At 51.3% G+C, this 18,862-nt stretch overlaps 6 protein-coding genes across 6 annotated transcripts; 3 read left to right on the forward strand and 3 right to left on the reverse strand.

The window, feature by feature from the left end:
* Positions 1-104: 104 nt before the first annotated feature.
* EDD37DRAFT_646828 (uncharacterized protein) lies at positions 105-1,248 on the reverse strand (the record flags this gene model as incomplete). The annotated part of the gene is made up of 2 exons (XM_062817783.1): positions 105-841; positions 1,164-1,248. 2 exons carry the CDS (start codon positions 1,246-1,248, stop codon positions 105-107), a joined length of 822 nt encoding a protein of 273 aa, XP_062673028.1.
* Positions 1,249-3,087: 1,839 nt separating this feature from the next.
* Positions 3,088-6,573, forward strand: EDD37DRAFT_251694 (lysine-specific histone demethylase 1). Its single transcript, XM_062810691.1, has 2 exons — positions 3,088-3,293; positions 3,366-6,573. The coding sequence occupies exons 1-2, from the start codon at positions 3,196-3,198 to the stop codon at positions 6,394-6,396; spliced, it is 3,129 nt and encodes a 1,042-aa protein (XP_062673029.1). The 5' UTR covers positions 3,088-3,195; the 3' UTR covers positions 6,397-6,573.
* A 1-nt stretch (position 6,574) lies between these two features.
* EDD37DRAFT_251482 (uncharacterized protein) lies at positions 6,575-8,064 on the forward strand. The gene is made up of 3 exons (XM_062810689.1): positions 6,575-7,331; positions 7,397-7,631; positions 7,678-8,064. The coding sequence occupies exons 1-3, from the start codon at positions 6,965-6,967 to the stop codon at positions 7,967-7,969; spliced, it is 894 nt and encodes a 297-aa protein (XP_062673030.1). The 5' UTR covers positions 6,575-6,964; the 3' UTR covers positions 7,970-8,064.
* A 62-nt stretch (positions 8,065-8,126) lies between these two features.
* EDD37DRAFT_251959 (beta-lactamase-like protein) lies at positions 8,127-9,597 on the reverse strand. Its single transcript, XM_062810692.1, has 4 exons — positions 9,488-9,597; positions 9,107-9,437; positions 8,790-9,050; positions 8,127-8,742 (listed from the first exon to the last, which is right to left on the reverse strand). Exons 2-4 carry the CDS (start codon positions 9,435-9,437, stop codon positions 8,159-8,161), a joined length of 1,176 nt encoding a protein of 391 aa, XP_062673031.1. The 5' UTR covers positions 9,488-9,597; the 3' UTR covers positions 8,127-8,158.
* Positions 9,598-9,842: 245 nt separating this feature from the next.
* Positions 9,843-11,253, forward strand: EDD37DRAFT_251988 (YIF1-domain-containing protein). The gene is made up of 3 exons (XM_062810694.1): positions 9,843-10,250; positions 10,323-10,886; positions 10,946-11,253. Exons 1-3 carry the CDS (start codon positions 9,951-9,953, stop codon positions 11,165-11,167), a joined length of 1,086 nt encoding a protein of 361 aa, XP_062673032.1. The 5' UTR covers positions 9,843-9,950; the 3' UTR covers positions 11,168-11,253.
* Positions 11,254-16,788: 5,535 nt separating this feature from the next.
* On the reverse strand, positions 16,789-17,997 carry EDD37DRAFT_646833 (uncharacterized protein; the record flags this gene model as incomplete). The annotated part of the gene is made up of 3 exons (XM_062817784.1): positions 16,789-16,966; positions 17,019-17,320; positions 17,527-17,997. 3 exons carry the CDS (start codon positions 17,995-17,997, stop codon positions 16,789-16,791), a joined length of 951 nt encoding a protein of 316 aa, XP_062673033.1.
* Between the last annotated feature and the right edge of the window lie 865 nt (positions 17,998-18,862).

Consider the following 18,862-nt stretch of genomic DNA (forward strand, 5'->3'; position numbering starts at 1 on the left):
ATTGAGGGATGTCTTTGTCCTTGATCTTCATCTCCCACTGCGAAGAGTACAGGCTATATGTGTTTCGCCCTCGACTTTTGATCATGTTCTGTTGGACACTTGTCTTACCACCACTTCTCGCAAAGCACCCTCTTCTCATTCAGCCCGGGTGTCTTTCTCAACAATTCGACGAATTCGTCGGTCATCGTAGGAAGTCCACAGACATAGACAACCGTGTGGCCACGGGTGTTCTCCGGTCCGACAGCTTCAAGAAGGTCATCGTGGTTCATGCGTCGAAATCGGGTCGTCATGTTATCAGCAGCTTTCTCCTCTTGAGCTTGTCTCCCACCAGTCTCAAACAATGTATATCTATAATCCACATCTTTATCGTCCCCCCATTTCTCAGCAATATCCTTCAACCTCTTTTCGAAGAGAATTTCCTCTCCCTTCCCCTGTTCGTTCCGTTCTCTTCTGGCGGAATACAACACTCTTACTGTTTTCACCATACCACCGAGCTTGCTTTTTGTTCCCAGCTCATTCATTGCGGAGATCATGCTCATGATTGGGTTGATCCCTACTCCGCCAGCGATGAAGACTGCTCTTTCGATGTTCTCACATTGTTCTCGACCCAGTGTTAGTGGTGGATAGGCGAAATTTCCACCTATCCGGAACGTGACGGTCGAATCGAGTATTTCTGGCACTGGTCGCCAAAGGTATGCCGCTGGTGGGTTCCCAGGCGAAGACTGGATGGCCAGTTCAATGTGCGGGTCATTTTGGTTGTGGCCCGCTGACTGTGGCGGTGAAGTTATAGTGAAGCCGCCGACCACGTCGATGTTGGGGATGTAGAGGTCTACATATTGACCTGGGAGGTGTCGGAGAGGTGACTACTAGATTTGGTCTTCTTGTGAGCCAGTATCTCCTGTCAACGGAAGAATGCACGTATAGAAAGTAGGACGTTATTTCGAAGGAGGAACCATGACCGCGTGGTTGGCCGACCAGATTGCTTATCAACGCGGTTGAAAGAACAGCAATCCAAGTCACCGGGGAAAAAGATATACAGTCACTTCATTCTCATCAAGTGGATTGTGGAACCTGCCGTGCACAGGATGCCAGGAGACCTACCCCATCTTTTGGAAGACTCAGCCTGAGCAAACGTATCTTGGAGTTGACCTGCTCTATCTTACTCAGGCGTGCTGTCCAGACGCCCTTCTCTCGAGGATCCTCCGCTGTCCGAATAATGTGTGGGACTGAGTCTTTAACCGTGGCCATGTTTCTTGTTGTCCGAACAGGAAAGGACAATATATTTGGTAGTACTTGCGTGACCGAGCAGTAGTGCGCCTTCGATACGCTGCGGATGAAGTACGGACGAATGATTGTCAAGGATATCATCGTGTCAGGGTTGTGGTCGTAACAGATCCATGATTCTTGAATTCATGATGAGTATGCTCAAAACACTGCATGTTCACGATTTTGCATTCTTGATTAAAGTTGAGCAAGATGGAGTTGAATGCTAAGAAAATGAATGACGACTGTTTCCCTTGAGGAAGGTGATTGACCCCACCTGCGCTCTATCAAGCCGAAACATGGCAGCTACGAATTTGGTATTCACTGGATGTTGAGGAAGCGCAGGATGGACGCCTTTGCATTCTCTGCTTTGTGGGCATTTGTGTGGTTTGCTTGTGCTAGATTGCTACATCAAGGCCAATAACACCTCTGTTCCAGTACATTGTCGCTATCCGCTGTGGTCGTGTCCTGCAGGAGCCGGCGGCCTTGTCTTCAGCCTAGCGCTACCAGGAATCGTTCTTGTCGTAGTTGCAGACATACGGCAGGGACCATGACTTGTCCTTCTCGTGACCTGCTTTCTCTCACACAAGAATGGCTGACAATGGCCAGCATGCTGTGCTTGGAACAATTCGATCTCATCCGTCTTCTGTCTTCCGACCTTTTCGGCTATATTCATCAACCATTTCATGTCGAATACTGACACATCACTGCATGATAAGATCCAAGTCGAGGAGCTCGTCCGGTGTATGGCTGCCAGATCAGGGTCAGAAGCGTACATCGATCAGGCCAGGTAGGGTGACATCGATTAGACAAGTCCTACTAGTCAGCCTTGCCGCCAGCAGATATGAAATTTGAACAAGAGGGAGAAGCACGAAGGATGAAGGGCTTGAAAGACCTTTTCAAAGAGGACGCAAAGTATACCTATACGTAATGACATTGAGCATTGGGACAAACCTGACAGCCTTACCACTAATATCACTATGGTGTGTGAACGGCATCATGAATGACGTGAAGCCTCCATAGCGGTTCCATAGAAGATCGGTTTGGAGAGCTGTCGGTGGAAGTAAAGGTAGTCTTAGTACCCGAGAGGCAATGTAAGGTGGGCAGATATATCATATATGTCGAACGATGATACCTTCATGACCGTGTGCAAATTTTTCACCAACATAGATTGGCATCGATATCGCCATCATGATCGTCAAACGGGTCAAGAGTATAATAAGTCCATCCGTTGGTACGGTAAAAGATTTTCCTGATTGATTCTTCCCGACGTCGGTGCCATATAGGACATATCAAGGTCAGCGCAGGAGCTGCTGCTGTTGTGTGGTATGAGGGGTAAGCAGGGAGGCATATCGACTGAAGTAGTGGCCAATCGCATCATTGAGGTGGATTTGTAGCTTCATAAGATGAGAACTCGCAGTAGATGAGACCATGGTGCTCATTGCTTGTTACCTTGATGGTATATCAAAGAAAATATGGTCGTCGTTGATGGGTTGCGGTTGAAGACGTTTAGAGATGCCGAGAACGCCATTTTAGTGGCTCCCGGACGGCGGACAACCTCTTTCTTCCTCGACTTCGCACTCTTCATGACCTCAAGTCTACGGCTTGATCATGCTTCCTCGCCCACCGATACGTTCTCTTCCAACGACCTGGCCGACATCTACTAGACAGGTAGCGGCTGATTGACAAAAACAGCCCGACTCTCCTTCATATAAAAGACACTAGTGGAGCGTATCACTCGCGGGCGCACACATAGCAGGTATCATACCATGCAAGAGAATCTGGAATGTCATGATGAACGAAGGCTAATGATACCCAGACCACTGCTCAAGACCTATTCTCGATCGTCTACTTGACTTTCAACCCATCTGCCGATATTATCAACGGGCCATTGCCAATATCAAGTCATTCATTAGCGGAACAGATGTCTACATGGCGGCGGTGATAGCACCTTCAAACACGGCTCAGACCATGGGGTCGGTAATGCCCGATGTCGAGATGTCTGGCATGCCAACTTCGGCCGTTTCAAGGTATGGACTGCAGAAGTCATGCTTGGAGGTAATATACCTCTAGACTAGACTCTGACGACTGACACTCTCTAGTCATGATCAACCTATGCTCGATGACTCGGACGATGAATTTATCAAAATGGAAGAAGACGATGACTCCGTGGCTTCCACCGGGCCAGCCTCGCTACTGAGAAGTCTTCAGGTCGAGAGCGAGAATCGTTATTCTCCCAATAGCTCCTTGACCTCCGCTTCTGTCGCATCATCGATTGTCGATCAAAAAGGTACAACAACAATCAAACAGGAAACAAAGTCCGACTCCTCAAACATTGTGAGCCCCTACATGTTTCTAAAAGCGCCCACCACCTGCAGAGCGAAATCATCCATACCATCTAGACTTTCCCCGTCCGAGTACGCCGGCCAGTGTGTGGCTGCTGCAGAAGCATCGAGACTCAATCCCTATGCATTGCATGAAGACGAGCACAAACTGTTGCAAGACAAGTTATGTTATTCGCACGTCAGCGTGTATCTGAATATACGAAACGGCATCTTAAGGTTATGGAGTCGCAATCCGAGCGTGAGTGTAACCCTTGAAGAAGCCATCGGTTGCATCAAAGACGAGCGTTGGACTCGGCTTGCTTGCTTCGCCTATGAATGGCTGCTACGTCGAGGCTACATCAATTTTGGATGCGTTGAGCCGCCTGCGGTCGCCAAGTCTGCAGGCCGTGGCCGGCCCAAGAAAGAGACTTCTCGCGAAACCATCGTTGTCATTGGAGGTGGTATGGCTGGCTTGAGTACTGCTCGACAGCTTACGAATCTGTTTCGGCATTACCCAGACCATGCTTCTCCAAAAATCATTGTTCTCGAAGGACGGGACAGAATAGGTGGACGTATCTACTCTCATCCACTAACAAGCATGCGATCTTCGAAGTTGTCTGCCGATCAAAGACCTACTGCCGAAATGGGTGCCCACATCATCGTCGGCTTCGAACGCGGAAATCCTCTTGATGCAATCATTCGTGGTCAATTGGCCCTTGATTATCACCTTCTACGAGACCTTTCTACCCTCTACGATATCGACGGAACCCCAGTCAACGGTGTCAACGATGCGATGATAGAAAGATTGTACAATGATGTCCTTGACCGTACGGGACACTACCGTCTCAAGAACACCGTCAGAAAAACTGCGCAAGGCGATAAAGATCTGATTGACGCTGGACGCGAGCCTCCTGACGAAGAAGGTCTCACGATAAAACAATTTGAAGAGGCTACTGCATTGGGTACAATCGACCAATTGCTGCCCAGCAAAAAGTCACGAAGAAGAGGCGCAGGTCATCGAGCTGCCAAGGGCGACAAATCGTCAGAAGAGGTCGAAACAAGCACTGAGACCAAGACACAACTTCCTGCAGCTCAAGCAGCGAAAGAGTTTGGTTTCTTGCTAAGAAAGACGACACAGATGCATGAGACTCTTGAGTTGGAAGACCTCGCCAAGCAGCTCAACCAGTCTCTCGGCACGGTGATGAATGCTGGTATTGATCAGTACCAGAATTTCCTCGACCTCAAGCCCTACGCTCTTCGTTTGCTCAACTGGCACTTTGCAAACCTGGAATATGCCAATGCCGCTAATGTCGACAAGTTGAGCCTGCGTGGTTGGGATCAAGACATTGGCAACGAGTTTGAAGGCGAGCACGCACAAGTGGTTGGAGGTTATCAACAGGTTCCGCGAGCATTGTGGCGCCATCCTGAACCTCTCGACGTCCGGACACGGAAAGCAGTAAAGAGCATCAAATACAGCGCGGCCGGCTCGCAAGGCAAAGCCACTGTCACATGTGAAGACGGCCAGTCCATTGAAGCCGACAAAGTGGTGTTTGCTGCTCCGCTCGGTGTGCTGAAAGAACAGTCCATTCAGTTTGATCCACCACTACCTCAATGGAAACGTGACGCAATCAGAAGACTGGGTTTTGGCCTGCTCAACAAGGTCATTCTTGTTTTCGAGAAACCTTTTTGGGATGTCAACAGAGACATGTTTGGTCTTCTTCGAGCGCCTCGCGATTCGGCCGGGTTTCATCAGGCTGATTACAAGGAGGGTCGTGGACAGTTCTACCTGTTCTGGAATTGCATCGAAACAAGTGGACTACCTGTCTTGATTGCTCTCTTGGCAGGAGAGTCGGCACATGAAGCAGAAAAAGTCAGTGACGAAGTACTCGTTGGACAATGCGTTGAACAGCTCCAGAACGTCTTCGGTGCCAGAAACGTACCGCAACCGCTGGAATCCATCGTCACTCGATGGGGCTCAGACCGTTTTGCACGAGGCACTTATTCCTTTGTAGCTGCCGAAGCGAGACCTGGTGACTATGATCTCATTGCTGCTCCCATACAGAACCTGTTCTTTGCTGGAGAGGCAACAATAGCCACCCATCCTGCCACGGTCCACGGCGCCTACCTCTCAGGCCTTCGTGCTGCCAACGAAGTTTTTGAGTCAATGGTAGGCTCTCTACCGATCCCACCGACACTGGTTCCGGCATCAACCTCGAAGAAACTATCTACCGCTTCGATAGATTTGACACAGATGGATACACACATGGTAGTGGGCGGCAAAAGGAAGGGAGACGAGCTTCTACCTGCAGGCACGTTTACACGGCCCATAAAGGAGAAAGACAACACGCTGCAAGAAGCATGGGACGCTGCAATGTGGGTTCGCATTTATGATGATCTCGGACCACCTCCAACGAAGCCAGCCAAGGCTAACGTTAACTCATTCTTGTTATACTCGGGTGAGCATTGGGAGGAGGTCAAGACTCGTCTCGGCGACGAGCGGAAGAAGACTGGTAAACGAAGCAAACAGTCAGAACGTGACCAAGTCCGTGTGGAGCTAGGCAAAATGTGGGCTGCGCTCTCAGACGAAGAAAGGAAGCCATATACCGATCGGACCAACAAAAACCGAGAGGAGAATGAGCGACTCATGAAAGAGTGGGCTGTCAAAGCCGCAGAATGGGACAAACGCACGTGGGAAGTCAAGGACGTATGGATCAAGGAAGGAAACGGTTTTGAGGAGTTTTGCAAACGCAAGCGCGAGGAGGATGAGTTGATGGACGCAGCGGATATGGCAAAGAGAGCCAAAATCTAGGAATCCAGGGCTAGGACACTGTTTGGATACGATGCAGCGCCTTGACAGCCTGACCAATGATGTGCGTATTGGAAGGCATGACATGTACGATTGAAGTACTTTAGCGAGCATTATCTTTCCGGAAGCATTCGTATGCTATCACTTGACGCTGGCCGAGTCATGGCCCAAAACATGCTTTGAGGAGTTCGTGCCGGACGTGGATCCTATGCCCAGCCCAGCCCAGCCCAGGCCAGGACGCTGGGCGGCTTGGTCCCGATGTCGGCAGCCCCAGGAAATGCCTCGCTAGGGTGCGAGTAAGTACGACGATCAACGCTGGAGCCACCACAACATGCACCGAGATTGAAGGTTTGACTCATCAATAAACACCGACGACAACTCAATACCTAATGGGAAATGTCAATGACCAACAGCAATTGCGCCATTACAATCATATGTGAACTAAAGCTGGTCTAGGCGACCAGCGCCTTCAGGCAATAAGTTATCAAGGCCTCACCTCATTCATTACTTCCAGATCCGTCGTGCTGAGACCTCGTCCATGGTCAGCCAGGTTCAACAATAAACAGAAACAATGGGCGTATTCTACGAGACTCTACCACCCAAGCTGGTAGGCTGGCTCCTCGAACAAAAAGTATTTTGGATCGGTTCCGCGCCTCTTTCCGGCGAAGGGCACATCAATGTCTCGCCGAAAGGTGTTTCCGACAAAGGCGGGCCATTCTTCGGTGTGATCAAGGAACGTAAAGACGGCAAGGTTATTTCAGCCGACGACGAGGACGACGATGAAAAGGACATTGTCATCAACAAATTTTGGTACATGGACCTCACGGGCTCGGGGATCGAGACTACCAGCCATCTACATGAGCCGGGCAACGCGAGGATAACAGTCATGTTCAATGCGTTCACTGGGCCGCCGCGCATTTTGAGGTTGTTTGGGAAAGGTAAGCCTGCCTCTCGGGGCGACATTCTGCAGACAGGATGTTGGAGCTGACGGGAGCTGGTACAGGGCGCGTTCTAGAATATGGCACGCCAGCGTTCAACGACATCATCTCCAGCCAAAAAGTCACGATCATCCCGGGCACGAGATCGATCATCGTGGTCGACATACACCAGGTTGGCACGTCCTGCGGATTCTCAATGCCTCTATACGATTTCGTGGCATTTCGGCCCACGCTCAATGACTTTTTCGAGAAGCGGGTGGCCAACGAGAAGGCTGGGAAACGGGAGGATGGGATTGAGAGGTTCGCAATGCCACAAATTCTTCCACGTCATGCTGACAGACCACAGATATTGGGCGTCCAAGAACGCCTTCAGCATGGACGGCCTGCCTGGAATGCAGCGAGGTTTACAGACTGGTCTTAATGAGAAAGTCAGACCTATCAAGAAAATGACTGGCCGGATGGCGATTGTGGAGGGACGGGAATCGCGACGGCCGCAGAAGATATTCCTCTTAAGGCATATGGTTCTCGTGGCGGTAGTTAGTTCGATTAGTACTGCTTTGTTTATGTTGTTATTGTTGAGATTCTTTGGGCTGTTAGATCAGAGGCGGATCTTTGTTCGTGAGCGCATTCACAACTGACCTGGGACCGTGTTCTCACGATGGTGTTCTGGATGAAGCATTTGTCTGCAATTTGTAGCCGTCTGGGGGCGACTGATTCGAGCAAGCTGTTATCTTGGTTGGTAGGAGTCATGCTGAAGCATTGACTCATGGAGGATGGCTTGGACTCTATGCCCAAGCTTTAGCTGCATGTATTTGCGATACACGCTGTCATGTCCTATCCGAGGGTTTGCCATCCCGCCAAAGGCCTTCGACAATAGGTTTTCGACCTGGCTTCCCGTCCCGTGGCAGCTCGTTCAACCACTCCCATCGAGTTTCCTCCTTCCAATTGTTCTTGCGCCAGCTGTTCAAATCCGATTTTGGATCCGAGTTGAGCGTCGGTAGATACCGCAACAGTCCAGAATCATGAGAGAGACAAATCAACACGTTGGGGCACCTTTCGAATCCAACAAGCTTGTCTACCGAGCTCTGCGCTGCAGGCGGGTCAACGTACGCCGACTTTTCGTGGTCGGAAACCTGGTACCATGGGGTGGTCCTTCTCTCTTCCACATCAGTGTCGTCAGACAGGATTGGATGATGATCCGTAAAAATGCTGCAGGGGCATGGAGTTGGAAAGAAGGAATCCTTGTCGAGCACATCGTTAGGGATCGGATCTGGTAAAGGATAGGATTTGTTCGGTCTCAGGTCTCCGACGAAGTGGCATATGTCGCCGCCCAGAAGTAAGAATGTGCTGTTTTTGCCGCCTGTCGTGCGGGCTAGGCCGCACATATGTCCCAGACAGTGTCCCGGTGTGTCTGTATTGGTCAGCTCGCTAGCTCACGCGTGCCAGGGACATCGTCACCAAGTATATAGAACGATCCGTCACCAAAAAAGTCATGCGCCGCGAACCCGCCGATCTCTGAAGGTGATTTCGTAAAGTCTATCACATTGAGATGCCGTTCTTTGAAGTCAGAGGAACGTAGGGGCGAGTCCTCCTTCTCCGGGTAACCTGGACCAACCGTAGAGTCTTTGAAGCCAGCTCCGACAACAATCTCGGTAGAATGAGGAAACAGAGACATGTCGCCTACATGATCCCAGTGATAGTGCGACCAGATGACTGAGGCTGATTGATCTAGTAAGAGAGACATGGTCTAGAGAGATGATGTATAGCGAACTTACATATCGAATCTAGACTTATACCATTGTTTTTGAGAATTTCTGGGACATCGGTGTCGACTCTCAGGCCAGGAATGGTGCTTCCCAGGCGTTTATGGATGACTGGGGAGAGATTCCACCAATCCTTACGTACACCGAGGTCGAACATGACTTTCTTCCCGGAGGATTCATGTTCGATCAAGTATGCGGTGCAGGTGAGGTTCAGCAGTTCATGGCCTTTCTGGACAGGTTTAACAAAGGATTCTGCTTTGACCGTCATGACCGCACCGGGGTTCATCATTCGTACGCGCACTGCGCTTTCCGAGGGAGGAAAAGTCACGATTGACGTAGACATCTTGACGAATGAGGACCTCGAAATGAGCACAGAGCGGTTATGGTGTATACTTCAGGAGCTTTCTAGACTTATGTCAAGTCAGGCTGCTGCTGTCGCATAATGAGACGGTGTTGCTCCGTCATGACGTTGGCAATGATGACGGCTTCTCCGCATACAGGAGAGTTTGGCTGTCCAGCATGCCTGGAGCACGTCGGACTGGCTCGAGACTGAACACTTTCCAGAAGAGCAGTGCCTCTCTACTGTCGACGAGGGCGCATCCTTGTTCGGTAGTCTAGTACATGGAAGTACCGATCAGGCCCTGGGTAAAAAGGGTTCCTGACGAGGCTGACGCGCACATAAAAGCGGCATGAAGTATCTCTGAAAAGAGGCCCGCATCAGGGACAGATTTCCTAATTGACTTGACCACGTCAACAATACCACTGCAATATGATAGACTGCTGTTAACGACCTCGTGCTACACCGATACTGTCGTCTCGAATAGTCGCCACACGCTTCTGTCTTGCCCACGCCGAAATGCAGCGAACACATCACTCTCCGCCAGCGAAGTCCCCCGAACTCTTCCATCCCCGTCCGCAGCACATCTCACAGGTGCCCAACCTGCGCTCCCCTCCTCCACCGGCCTCACAGCAGAGCTCCCAGCCTCAAGTAAACAGTTATGGCAACCCCTACCAGGGACAGCCTGCTGGCCCGGCCGCTGGTGGTGGAGGGGCCTTCGGACAAGGCTTCAATTTCATAAGCGATCCAACCGCGCAGATGGGCTTCCAAGTCGGTCAAACCGCAATGAAAGCCGGACAGGATTATATGGAGCAGAACGTACGTTCTCGATACCTCCAATGAACTCAACAGGTCGAACTAAGAACCACCGCTAACACCGTCATCTCATAGCTGAACCGATACATCTCCGTCCCCGCCTTGAAGCACTACTTCAACGTCTCCAACTCATACGTCGTTCGAAAACTATTGATCGTCCTGTTCCCCTGGCGCCACAAGCCGTGGACACGACAGCAAGCACGAATGACCACCTCATCCACCGCCGCCGACGGCTCTATGACCCAGCAAACCTATTCGTTCAACTACCTCCCTCCGCGCGACGACCTCAACTCCCCAGACATGTACATCCCCATGATGGCGCTAATCACATATATCCTTCTCTCAACAGTCCTCGCAGGCATCCGAGGTTCATTCCACCCAGAAATACTGGGCAGCATAACCAGCACGGCGCTCGCCATCATCATTTTCGAAATCATCGTTCTCAAGCTCGCAATGTACATGCTCAGCATCAGCAATGACTCTCAATTACTAGACCTGGTCGCCTACTCGGGGTACAAGTTCGTGGGCGTGATAGTGACGTTGTTTCTAAGCGAGGTCTTTACAGCGGGTAGTGGGACGAACAACTGGGTTGGCTGGACACTGTTTCTCTACACGTGGTACGCGAACGCGTTCTTTCTGGTATGTCTCCTTCCATTTCTCTGCGTCCACTACGCGTACAATCGGCTGACTTCGCACAGCTTCGCTCTTTAAAATACGTTCTATTACCAGACAGCTCTGGAGATCCGTCTGCCATGCGTAGTGGCAGTTCATATACCGTGGCAAGGGCACAGAAGAACAGACGGACCTACTTTTTGGCTCTGTACGCTTTCCTCGTCCAGATGCTTTTCATGTGGCTTCTCAGCAGGGAGGAGGCCGCTGTCAAAACCGTCGCTAGCAAGCTCAGCGGACCAAAAATTTAGTCTACGCAGCATTAGCCTCGATCGAATGAAGTATACATCTCTCACCCCGCTATTCTTCGTGAACGATGGTGAAAGGCCTGTCCTATTTGTGTGATGATGATGTGGTGCGTTCTTGCGACATGCTTTCTCTTGTCGGCCCCTGCTGCTACTTTGATCGAGAGCTGCGAGCGCTATGTCGGTTATACCACGGGCTCATAAAGAGTCATGTCGCTTTCACCGACTCTTACAAGGTAAGGCGATTTGCAGGCCGCAGGACGCAAATATTCAGGAACCGCGAGTGCAGAAGTCGCAACTTGTGTGCTCGCCCGACTTTGATGGGGAATCTTCGGCGCAGCCTTACCCCTTACCCTATATGGCGCCCCCCACTACAGTATATGCACAATGCATGCTCTCCTCCCGAGGTCCGTCCGAGAACATGATCAAGGTCGAGGAGGAGGTCGGTGGCAATGAGCACGCGGGCCATACTATACATCTTTCGCGAGGTTTAGCATTTCATAAGCCTTTTCCTTACAATGCAGCCGTTGTCAAGGAAACACCACTTTGGGCATTTGCAGAAATGTTCGACCTGCATCATGCTTGGTAGAAAGTAAGGGCCGGCTGTGATAGTACATAGTACAGCTGCCCAAAGCAGAATGATATCGTCAGACACACAACAGGAAGATGCCGGCTTGCAGTGTTCCATGGACTCGTACTTCCTGTTCAACTCACATGATATCACATCACATCACATCGTGTCGCGGGCCCCAATGAAATGGTTCATCAGGTGTCCTCCACCACGTTCCTCGCCGGGGTTCTGCCACTCTGGGGGCTGGGGCAGGACAGGGTTGATGACATAAACCACTTCCAGGCATTTCGTAAGCAAAACCCGCACGAGTCGAGTCTGGTCAAGCGTGAAACTGTGTCTGCACATCGTCGTGATCGGGCAGGGGTCAGTACCTTACTGTGCTTCATGCAAGGCGGTAAACCTCTTTACTGGGCGGTTCACTTCGAGATGCGCGACCTATATCCTGCGGCAACGTGCAGCTTCTCCCGGACTTTTCCCTGGATCCCCATGACGAAGGTGATCATTGTGCTTTGCATCTTCTTGAAATAGGCCTTGCATCATACCTCTTACCGGCACAGCGGTTTCGACCAGTTACCCTTCCGAAGTGATGACCCTTGAGCCCTCAGGCCCTCGGGCCTCTCCTCAGAGATCAGTATTGACGTAGGCTGCGTAGGTCAGCAGCTCGATGTTCCTCGTAACTTGAGTTCGATGATCAACTCTCGGCCCGCGGAAACATACTTGACTGGGTTCCGAGAAGCATGTACCCGAGGAAAAACAGGACTACCATATCATAGTGGGTAGACACACATCCTGCGCCCACTGTACCCATTGTGCAATGCAAGCCTATCGCACTACCAACCTGGACGACTGGGCATTTCTTTGCCCTATGTCTGCCGATCCTGACACACTGTTCCAGATGTAGCGTGATGCATGCTTCGCATAGAGCTGTATAGAAAGAGTTGCAGTTCCGAACCTCATTGATAGGATGAGATTAGAGCAATCCCGCATCATCGACCATTGAGACCAGGATCAATGGCTCAGGAGTCAACAACGGAGTTGTGCGCATACCACAAGTGTATCAATGGGTATGGTAGGGCAACTGCTGTGACCTGTCACAGAGTGCTCAAGGATTCGAGACGCAGGACGTACCTAGACACATGGCGGAGAAGGATCAGGACCACCCCCAACGTCACGTAGCGTGCCGCCTCCTCCTGCAGACGTTGCACTTATAAAGAAAATAGGTCATGTCAAGTCAGTGGGGCTTGCCCAAAGTGCATGTGGCCCTGGGCAAGGGCGTCTGTTGTTCGAGACTCGAGAAACTGATCGATCTAGATTTTGGCTCCATGAAAAACTTCACTGACAGATTTAGCACCGTCGAAAGAGAGCAGGTAGACTTGGCAAGTCAAGCGTGCTGGCCGAGACTGTGTGCGGTCTGAGAGACAGACAAGGACCTGCAAGATCAGAAGCTACATCTGTTGTGGACGTCAGCACCACTGACTGGGACTGGCGCCGCATGGTTTCCAGAGATGTCGCAATGATGGTCGGTGGAGGCACTGGATGCGTCCGGCGATGCTCGCCGCAAGTGCAGCCACCAGGTTAGGCTTCTGCATGAAACGCTCGAGAGCATGGAGAGGAAGCCTTCCTCTGCGGACGTCACCATCAGCGTGATAAGGCGACATATCTCGGACTCAAGTGACCTATACACGAGTGAGTTCGGTTCTCGAGCTTCCCTTTCTGTCCAAGCGTCACAGTCGAGGGTGACGAACGGGCATGCCACTGCGGCCCCCACGAGTAGGTCGGTGACCGTTTAACCGACAGAGCTCTCAATCAACGATGACCCCTGCTGATTGTTTCGAGTGGGGCTCATTTAGGTCAGCAATGCTCTCACAGATTTCGTCGTGTATGTAAGCCGTGGTGGAGACGACGGCTGCAAGTACATGCATTAGCACCGACTAGGTCGTGATTTGACGCTGCATATCAATCCCGGAGCCTATCCGACACTCTAAGGCCTGGGAACTCAAACGCCGCGACTGTCATACGGCTATTCTCCCATGCGGTGGCCACGATCGTTTCCTCTCTTGCCGAATGATTGATATGGTAGTCATTCCAGTTATTCAAGAAGCTACCTGACATTGCCCGAGGTATAAACTGCCGGGGCCTTTCGAGTGTGTATTAGCTCTGCGACATGAGAAGGGTTACTGGCGCAGGCAGCAACGTCGTCTCGAATGTGTGACGCGGCATATGAGAGGCCTGCCTTGGGCTCGGAGTAAACCAGCGTGTGGTCATTGCGGATCCCTGGTGCTCGGCGAGGAGATATGTTGTCATCCCCACAAGCACAGCAACAGGTTTCAGGATTGCAGAGCGTCTGGGTGGTCATGGTGCTGGTGCCTGCAGCCGTGGCGTTTAGGTTCCCAGCAGCGAAACGTGTCGTCTTGGAGGCCCTGATTGGCTACTTGACTCCTTCACCCTGGCATAGAGGTCCAATTGTCAACGCTTCTAGCCCGCTGGAGAAGCAAAATAGCAGATGTTGGCGAAGTCTGATGTCTCCAGCGGAAGATAAAGTCTAACATGGAATTGGGCACCTTATTGATCTGGACAAGGTGGAAAAGACAGGTATTCGTCAATCGCAAGGGCCTCTTGGTTTGATGTCTGTTCGATGTATGCCCAGGAATAGTTCAACTTGGGGGAGAGTAGCTACTCAGGACAGATGTTGACTTGCACCCGACCTTCCTAGCAGAGTATTCGCCTGACGAAGGTTAGTGTTAGGCGTAACGGGGTACGTGTCGAATCGTGCCTGTGTGAGTGGGTAGGTAGATATGACCGAGCGGAGAAGGTGACGAAGTGGATGAGAGACTTGGTTCATCGGGAAGTGCTTAAGTGCATCATGTCGATCGAGGTGCGCTTTTGCGGGTGCACTCCATTGGAGGTGAGCGGACAGCACCCGCGGTCAGCAGTACGAAGTTGGGAAAGATAGCTGGGGGCCGTACATATGCACTCGAAAGTTGGCAGGAGGACGAAAAGGGCAGGCTCGATTCTCGTACCTTGAAAGGAAGCCGCGATTTGAGCATCAGCGGTGCATACAGCAGAACCGAATCGTTGATGCTTTTGGCATCCACCTGTGGAAGGATAGACTCCCGGCGCATATCAGCATCGGGAATTGACATTGCTGGTGAATGGTGTTTTTCCGGTAGTCATGATAGTACAAAGTGTCCTTCGGGCCGCCACCCTGTAGTCAGAACTCTCCATTAGCATTTTCGAAGACAGGACAAAAAGACGTATGTCACTACCTTCGAGGCCTGGTATCGCCGACCGGAACAATCCAAAGGTGGAAAAGAAGACGAGGTTGATCTTGACGATGTGGGATTAACCGTATGCAGCAAAGGCCCTGCTGAAGCTAGATCGGGGGTCAGTTACAGGCGCACGAATCACGGCGCAACCCCTGTTGCCCTCCGTTACTAATCCATCTAAGTATTGGCTTCACCACCCCTGAGCCTCACTCGCTGTAGTGTACTTTCCATCTTGGTAGCCATCCCCGTCTTGACTGACGAGATCGTCTTATCTGTCCGTATCGCGATGTTGCGCGATACCCGAGTCCATGGTCAATTTGTCACTGAGTTTCGGAGCGTGCTGCCTGGAGGTGGCAACTCAAGATTGATCTGCGCTCGGCTTGGAAAGCCATCTGTTCATCTCATCGCTATTCAAGACCACGCATGCGACGTGCCTAGTTCTCTATCCCAAGGCTGGATCCCAGCCAGTGAAAATGACATTGAATAATCGAAGTGTGAAGGTGGGCTGAGGTGATGGCGTGGGGTGTGATGATGATGAGGCCGGCGAGGGCGTCAAGTCGTATTGCATGCAATATCTGGCCATCTGCCCTGTGTGCCCTACAGCTCCCAAATGCCCCAGATGTGTGTACACCGGACTTGGCTACCTAACTTGGTGCCACACCACACCACACTACTCGTATCGTATTTTTGGGGGCCGCTTGTTGCTACTCGACAATGTTGCCTGCATTCCGCGCTCGATAGGCAGGTACAGTACCGTCAGCGGCATGCGCCCCGTATTTATAGTGCGCCGGCCGGGCTGCCCAATCGGGCAACAGGTGGCCTAATGCTCATATGTCGATGGGTATAGATAGCCGTCTGCTATTGTCACCTCCTGATGAGCAAAGATGGTCTTGGACATCTTTTGCCGACGGAGAAGACCTAGCCTCCGTCAACTTCGAGGAGATTTGTCAGATGACCGCAGGAATCAAATACTGTAAGTAGAACACTCCGCGGCGCAACGTGACGGAGTCATGTTCGAGATCGTCTCGAAAGGACTGATATGGATCATGACCCAGGCTCTGCTCGAAAGATGCCACGCTAAAGTGTGTGGTCCGCAAGGCTTCAGTCCATCCCTGGTAGTATGTTGCTAACTCAGCCGACGCATCTTGTAGCGAAGATCAGGATGCCCAAAAGAGGAAGAACATCACAACACCCCTGTGCTGTTGCAAGCAACAAAGCCAACCTCCTGGTCCGGCTTTACATATAGCCCATTGACAGGTGGCCTCACCTGGATAGCTATTCACCTCTAGCGCTATTGCACCACGGAGGCGCTCCGTCTCCTAGTCTCATGCACCATAGTCAGTTGGGACGACCAAAGTATCCCTTTACCGATTGTTTCACGGACGAACGACCGGGTGAAGAGGTGGAAAGCAACGTCAAAGATAGTTCAATTTCAAGCCCAGCTAAGATGCTTGGCCGTGTTGATACATCTCGATGATAGATGCACCCATAGAGCTCCTTCGCTAAACGACAGTTTTTCCCCACAAAAGAATGACGCTGTCATCAAAAAGGTAAGGCACAGCCGAGAAACAAGAGAAAGATTTCCGCTGTTCTGTATGGCCACATTGTCGGAGGAGATGCTGGGTGCCCAGTGCCTTATAGCCAGTCTTTTCCCTTCCATACGAGCTTCCTGGCCCGAATCGTCGTGTGATAGTGCTGCAAGCCTGTGCAGTCCTCGTCATACTATAGTGAATGCAGGTAGTGTGCTGGAGGTTGCGTGCCTCCTGCTCATCGTCGTTGTTGCGACTCACCTAATGCCCAGTCGTACTTGGAGGTTGGTCCCAGTGTCGGAGCATCTGCCTGAGTGCTCGGGTCCATTCCGCCACACAGGCTTTAACGAGTTTGTCAAAGTCTGCTGCCGTGGGTCTTCGGCCACCCCAAGTACTTGCCTTTGAAGCAAGAGCTCGAGCATGTTTGGTGATGAGGTTCCTGAATGAAAGCGTCAGCTTCTCGAGCTCTCTGCTCTGTAATGTCTGCTTACTCTCGTTCCATCTTGACCAGCACCAGCCAGCAATAATTCCAGCTCCGGACGCTGCTGGGATCACGGACCACCATGGCTTTTGCCTCATCAAGGCACTCCGAGCTAAATGGGTAGGTTTTTGTCAGACCGCGAAGCTCGTTCAGGAGGTTGTTCGAATTGACATAATGCGCCCATGCAGAGGTCATGGGCTCGGTCACCTCAGCCGAGTCCAGGAAGGCAAAGATCTTCTCGATGCGCCGCAATTCCGTAATGGTGTTAACCCGATGAGTTCGGAGTGATTGGATCAACTGATCCTTGTTATTCTGCACCCTCTTGTCAGCTTTATGCAGCACCTTTCTTTAGAGTGCGCGAAAGACATCAAGGACAATTCAAATCAGGAAAGAAAAACCCGAAACGAAAGGAGAATGACAGAGCATAGAGAGGAGAGGACATGATTGTAAGGGAAGGAGTAAATGCAAAAGAAACTCGCAAACATAGGAAATATTACAAAAATGAAACCTGGACTGACTTGAGTCATGTTTCGTGGGTCAGCTGGTGTGCCAGGAGAGACAAGCTGATATTGTTGTGGCCGTGGTGTTGTGCCCGTGCCCTGTCCGTGTGCGGAGCGTCGCGACATTGTATAGTCCTGAGGTGCTGTTGTGAAATCGAACGTAGGTATCTCCCGATAAGACGTCGACTGCTCTGCCGTAGGACTGAAACTTGTATAGGCTGCTTGGGAGGGATAAGAAGGATTATATGTTGCTGGGCCTGCTGGATCGCTCGGCAGGGTCACTTGGCTGGTCACTTCTTCTCGACGAGGAGAATGAGCTTGGGTGGATGGTCTTTTGCCTCGAGCGCGCTGAGAGATCTCCCGGGGTCTATCGTCCATAGGCACCAGCACACTGATGATGAGTAGTAATTCGATGCAACCAAGCTCTGGGTGGTCTTGAGTAATCGTGATGATATAAGGTGCTTTATGTATCAACGCCGTCACACACATTGCTGGGACCAAAAGGGGCTGGAATTACTTAGTAAGAGCGCAGCGCGAACGCAACGAGCAAACACCAAACGCATGCAAAATGACGATATCTGGTAAGGGGGCCGATAACACTCACCAAAAGGGAGAAGCAAGCTGACACATAGGCTTCTATAGAAGTATTGTGACTCTTGAAAGCGAGGTAGAGAGCTCAGGAGAGTGTAGTTGCAACAAAATCTGACGGGAGCAATCCCGTTTGGTCTATAGTGATGCATATGGTTAGATCTCCCCGCCCAATCATCATCCGGAGAGACGATTGCTCCAGCTTCCACCGCGTCTAACGTAATGGAAGAAGACTGTGGCAGTGGAGATCTTCAGCCTCAGGGATGGCTAGGAAATTTTGGCATCATCGGAACGTCTTTCAATGTCATGGCCACGTGCCAATGAACCACCGTCTGACAAAAATCCGTCATGCTTGTAGGGCTTTGGTGAGGATGCCGGAACGAAGGGGGGTGGGGGCCAGGGAGGAAAATCGAGGAGAGTCTTGTGGTATTTTATTCAGAACCAGTGACGACAGAAGCCGAGTACGGTATGTGATTTACGTTGAATGCCCGGCGGAACAGGAGTGGTAAGTGGGAACGGACGAACGAGAGCAACGCTGGTGATAGCTGGGTGGTCGGGGTCCAAAAGATTGCCCGGAATGGAATCAACAGATCGGATCGACGGCGTAACCAGGGTGAAAAAGGTGAGAAGAACAAACGTAAACTTAACGTTTGATGGCAAGCGAGTCGTGTCCACTGCGGTAAGGGTCGTGGTTGAGGCGAGTGTATGGAGAGTGTGGGAGAGGCAGTAGTGGATAGCCGAAGTGCCCCGCTGAGTAACGAGGCTA

This window comes from Exophiala viscosa (assembly GCF_022695815.1).
Source record: "Exophiala viscosa unplaced genomic scaffold EDD37scaffold_2, whole genome shotgun sequence".
NCBI lineage: Eukaryota > Fungi > Ascomycota > Eurotiomycetes > Chaetothyriales > Herpotrichiellaceae > Exophiala > Exophiala viscosa.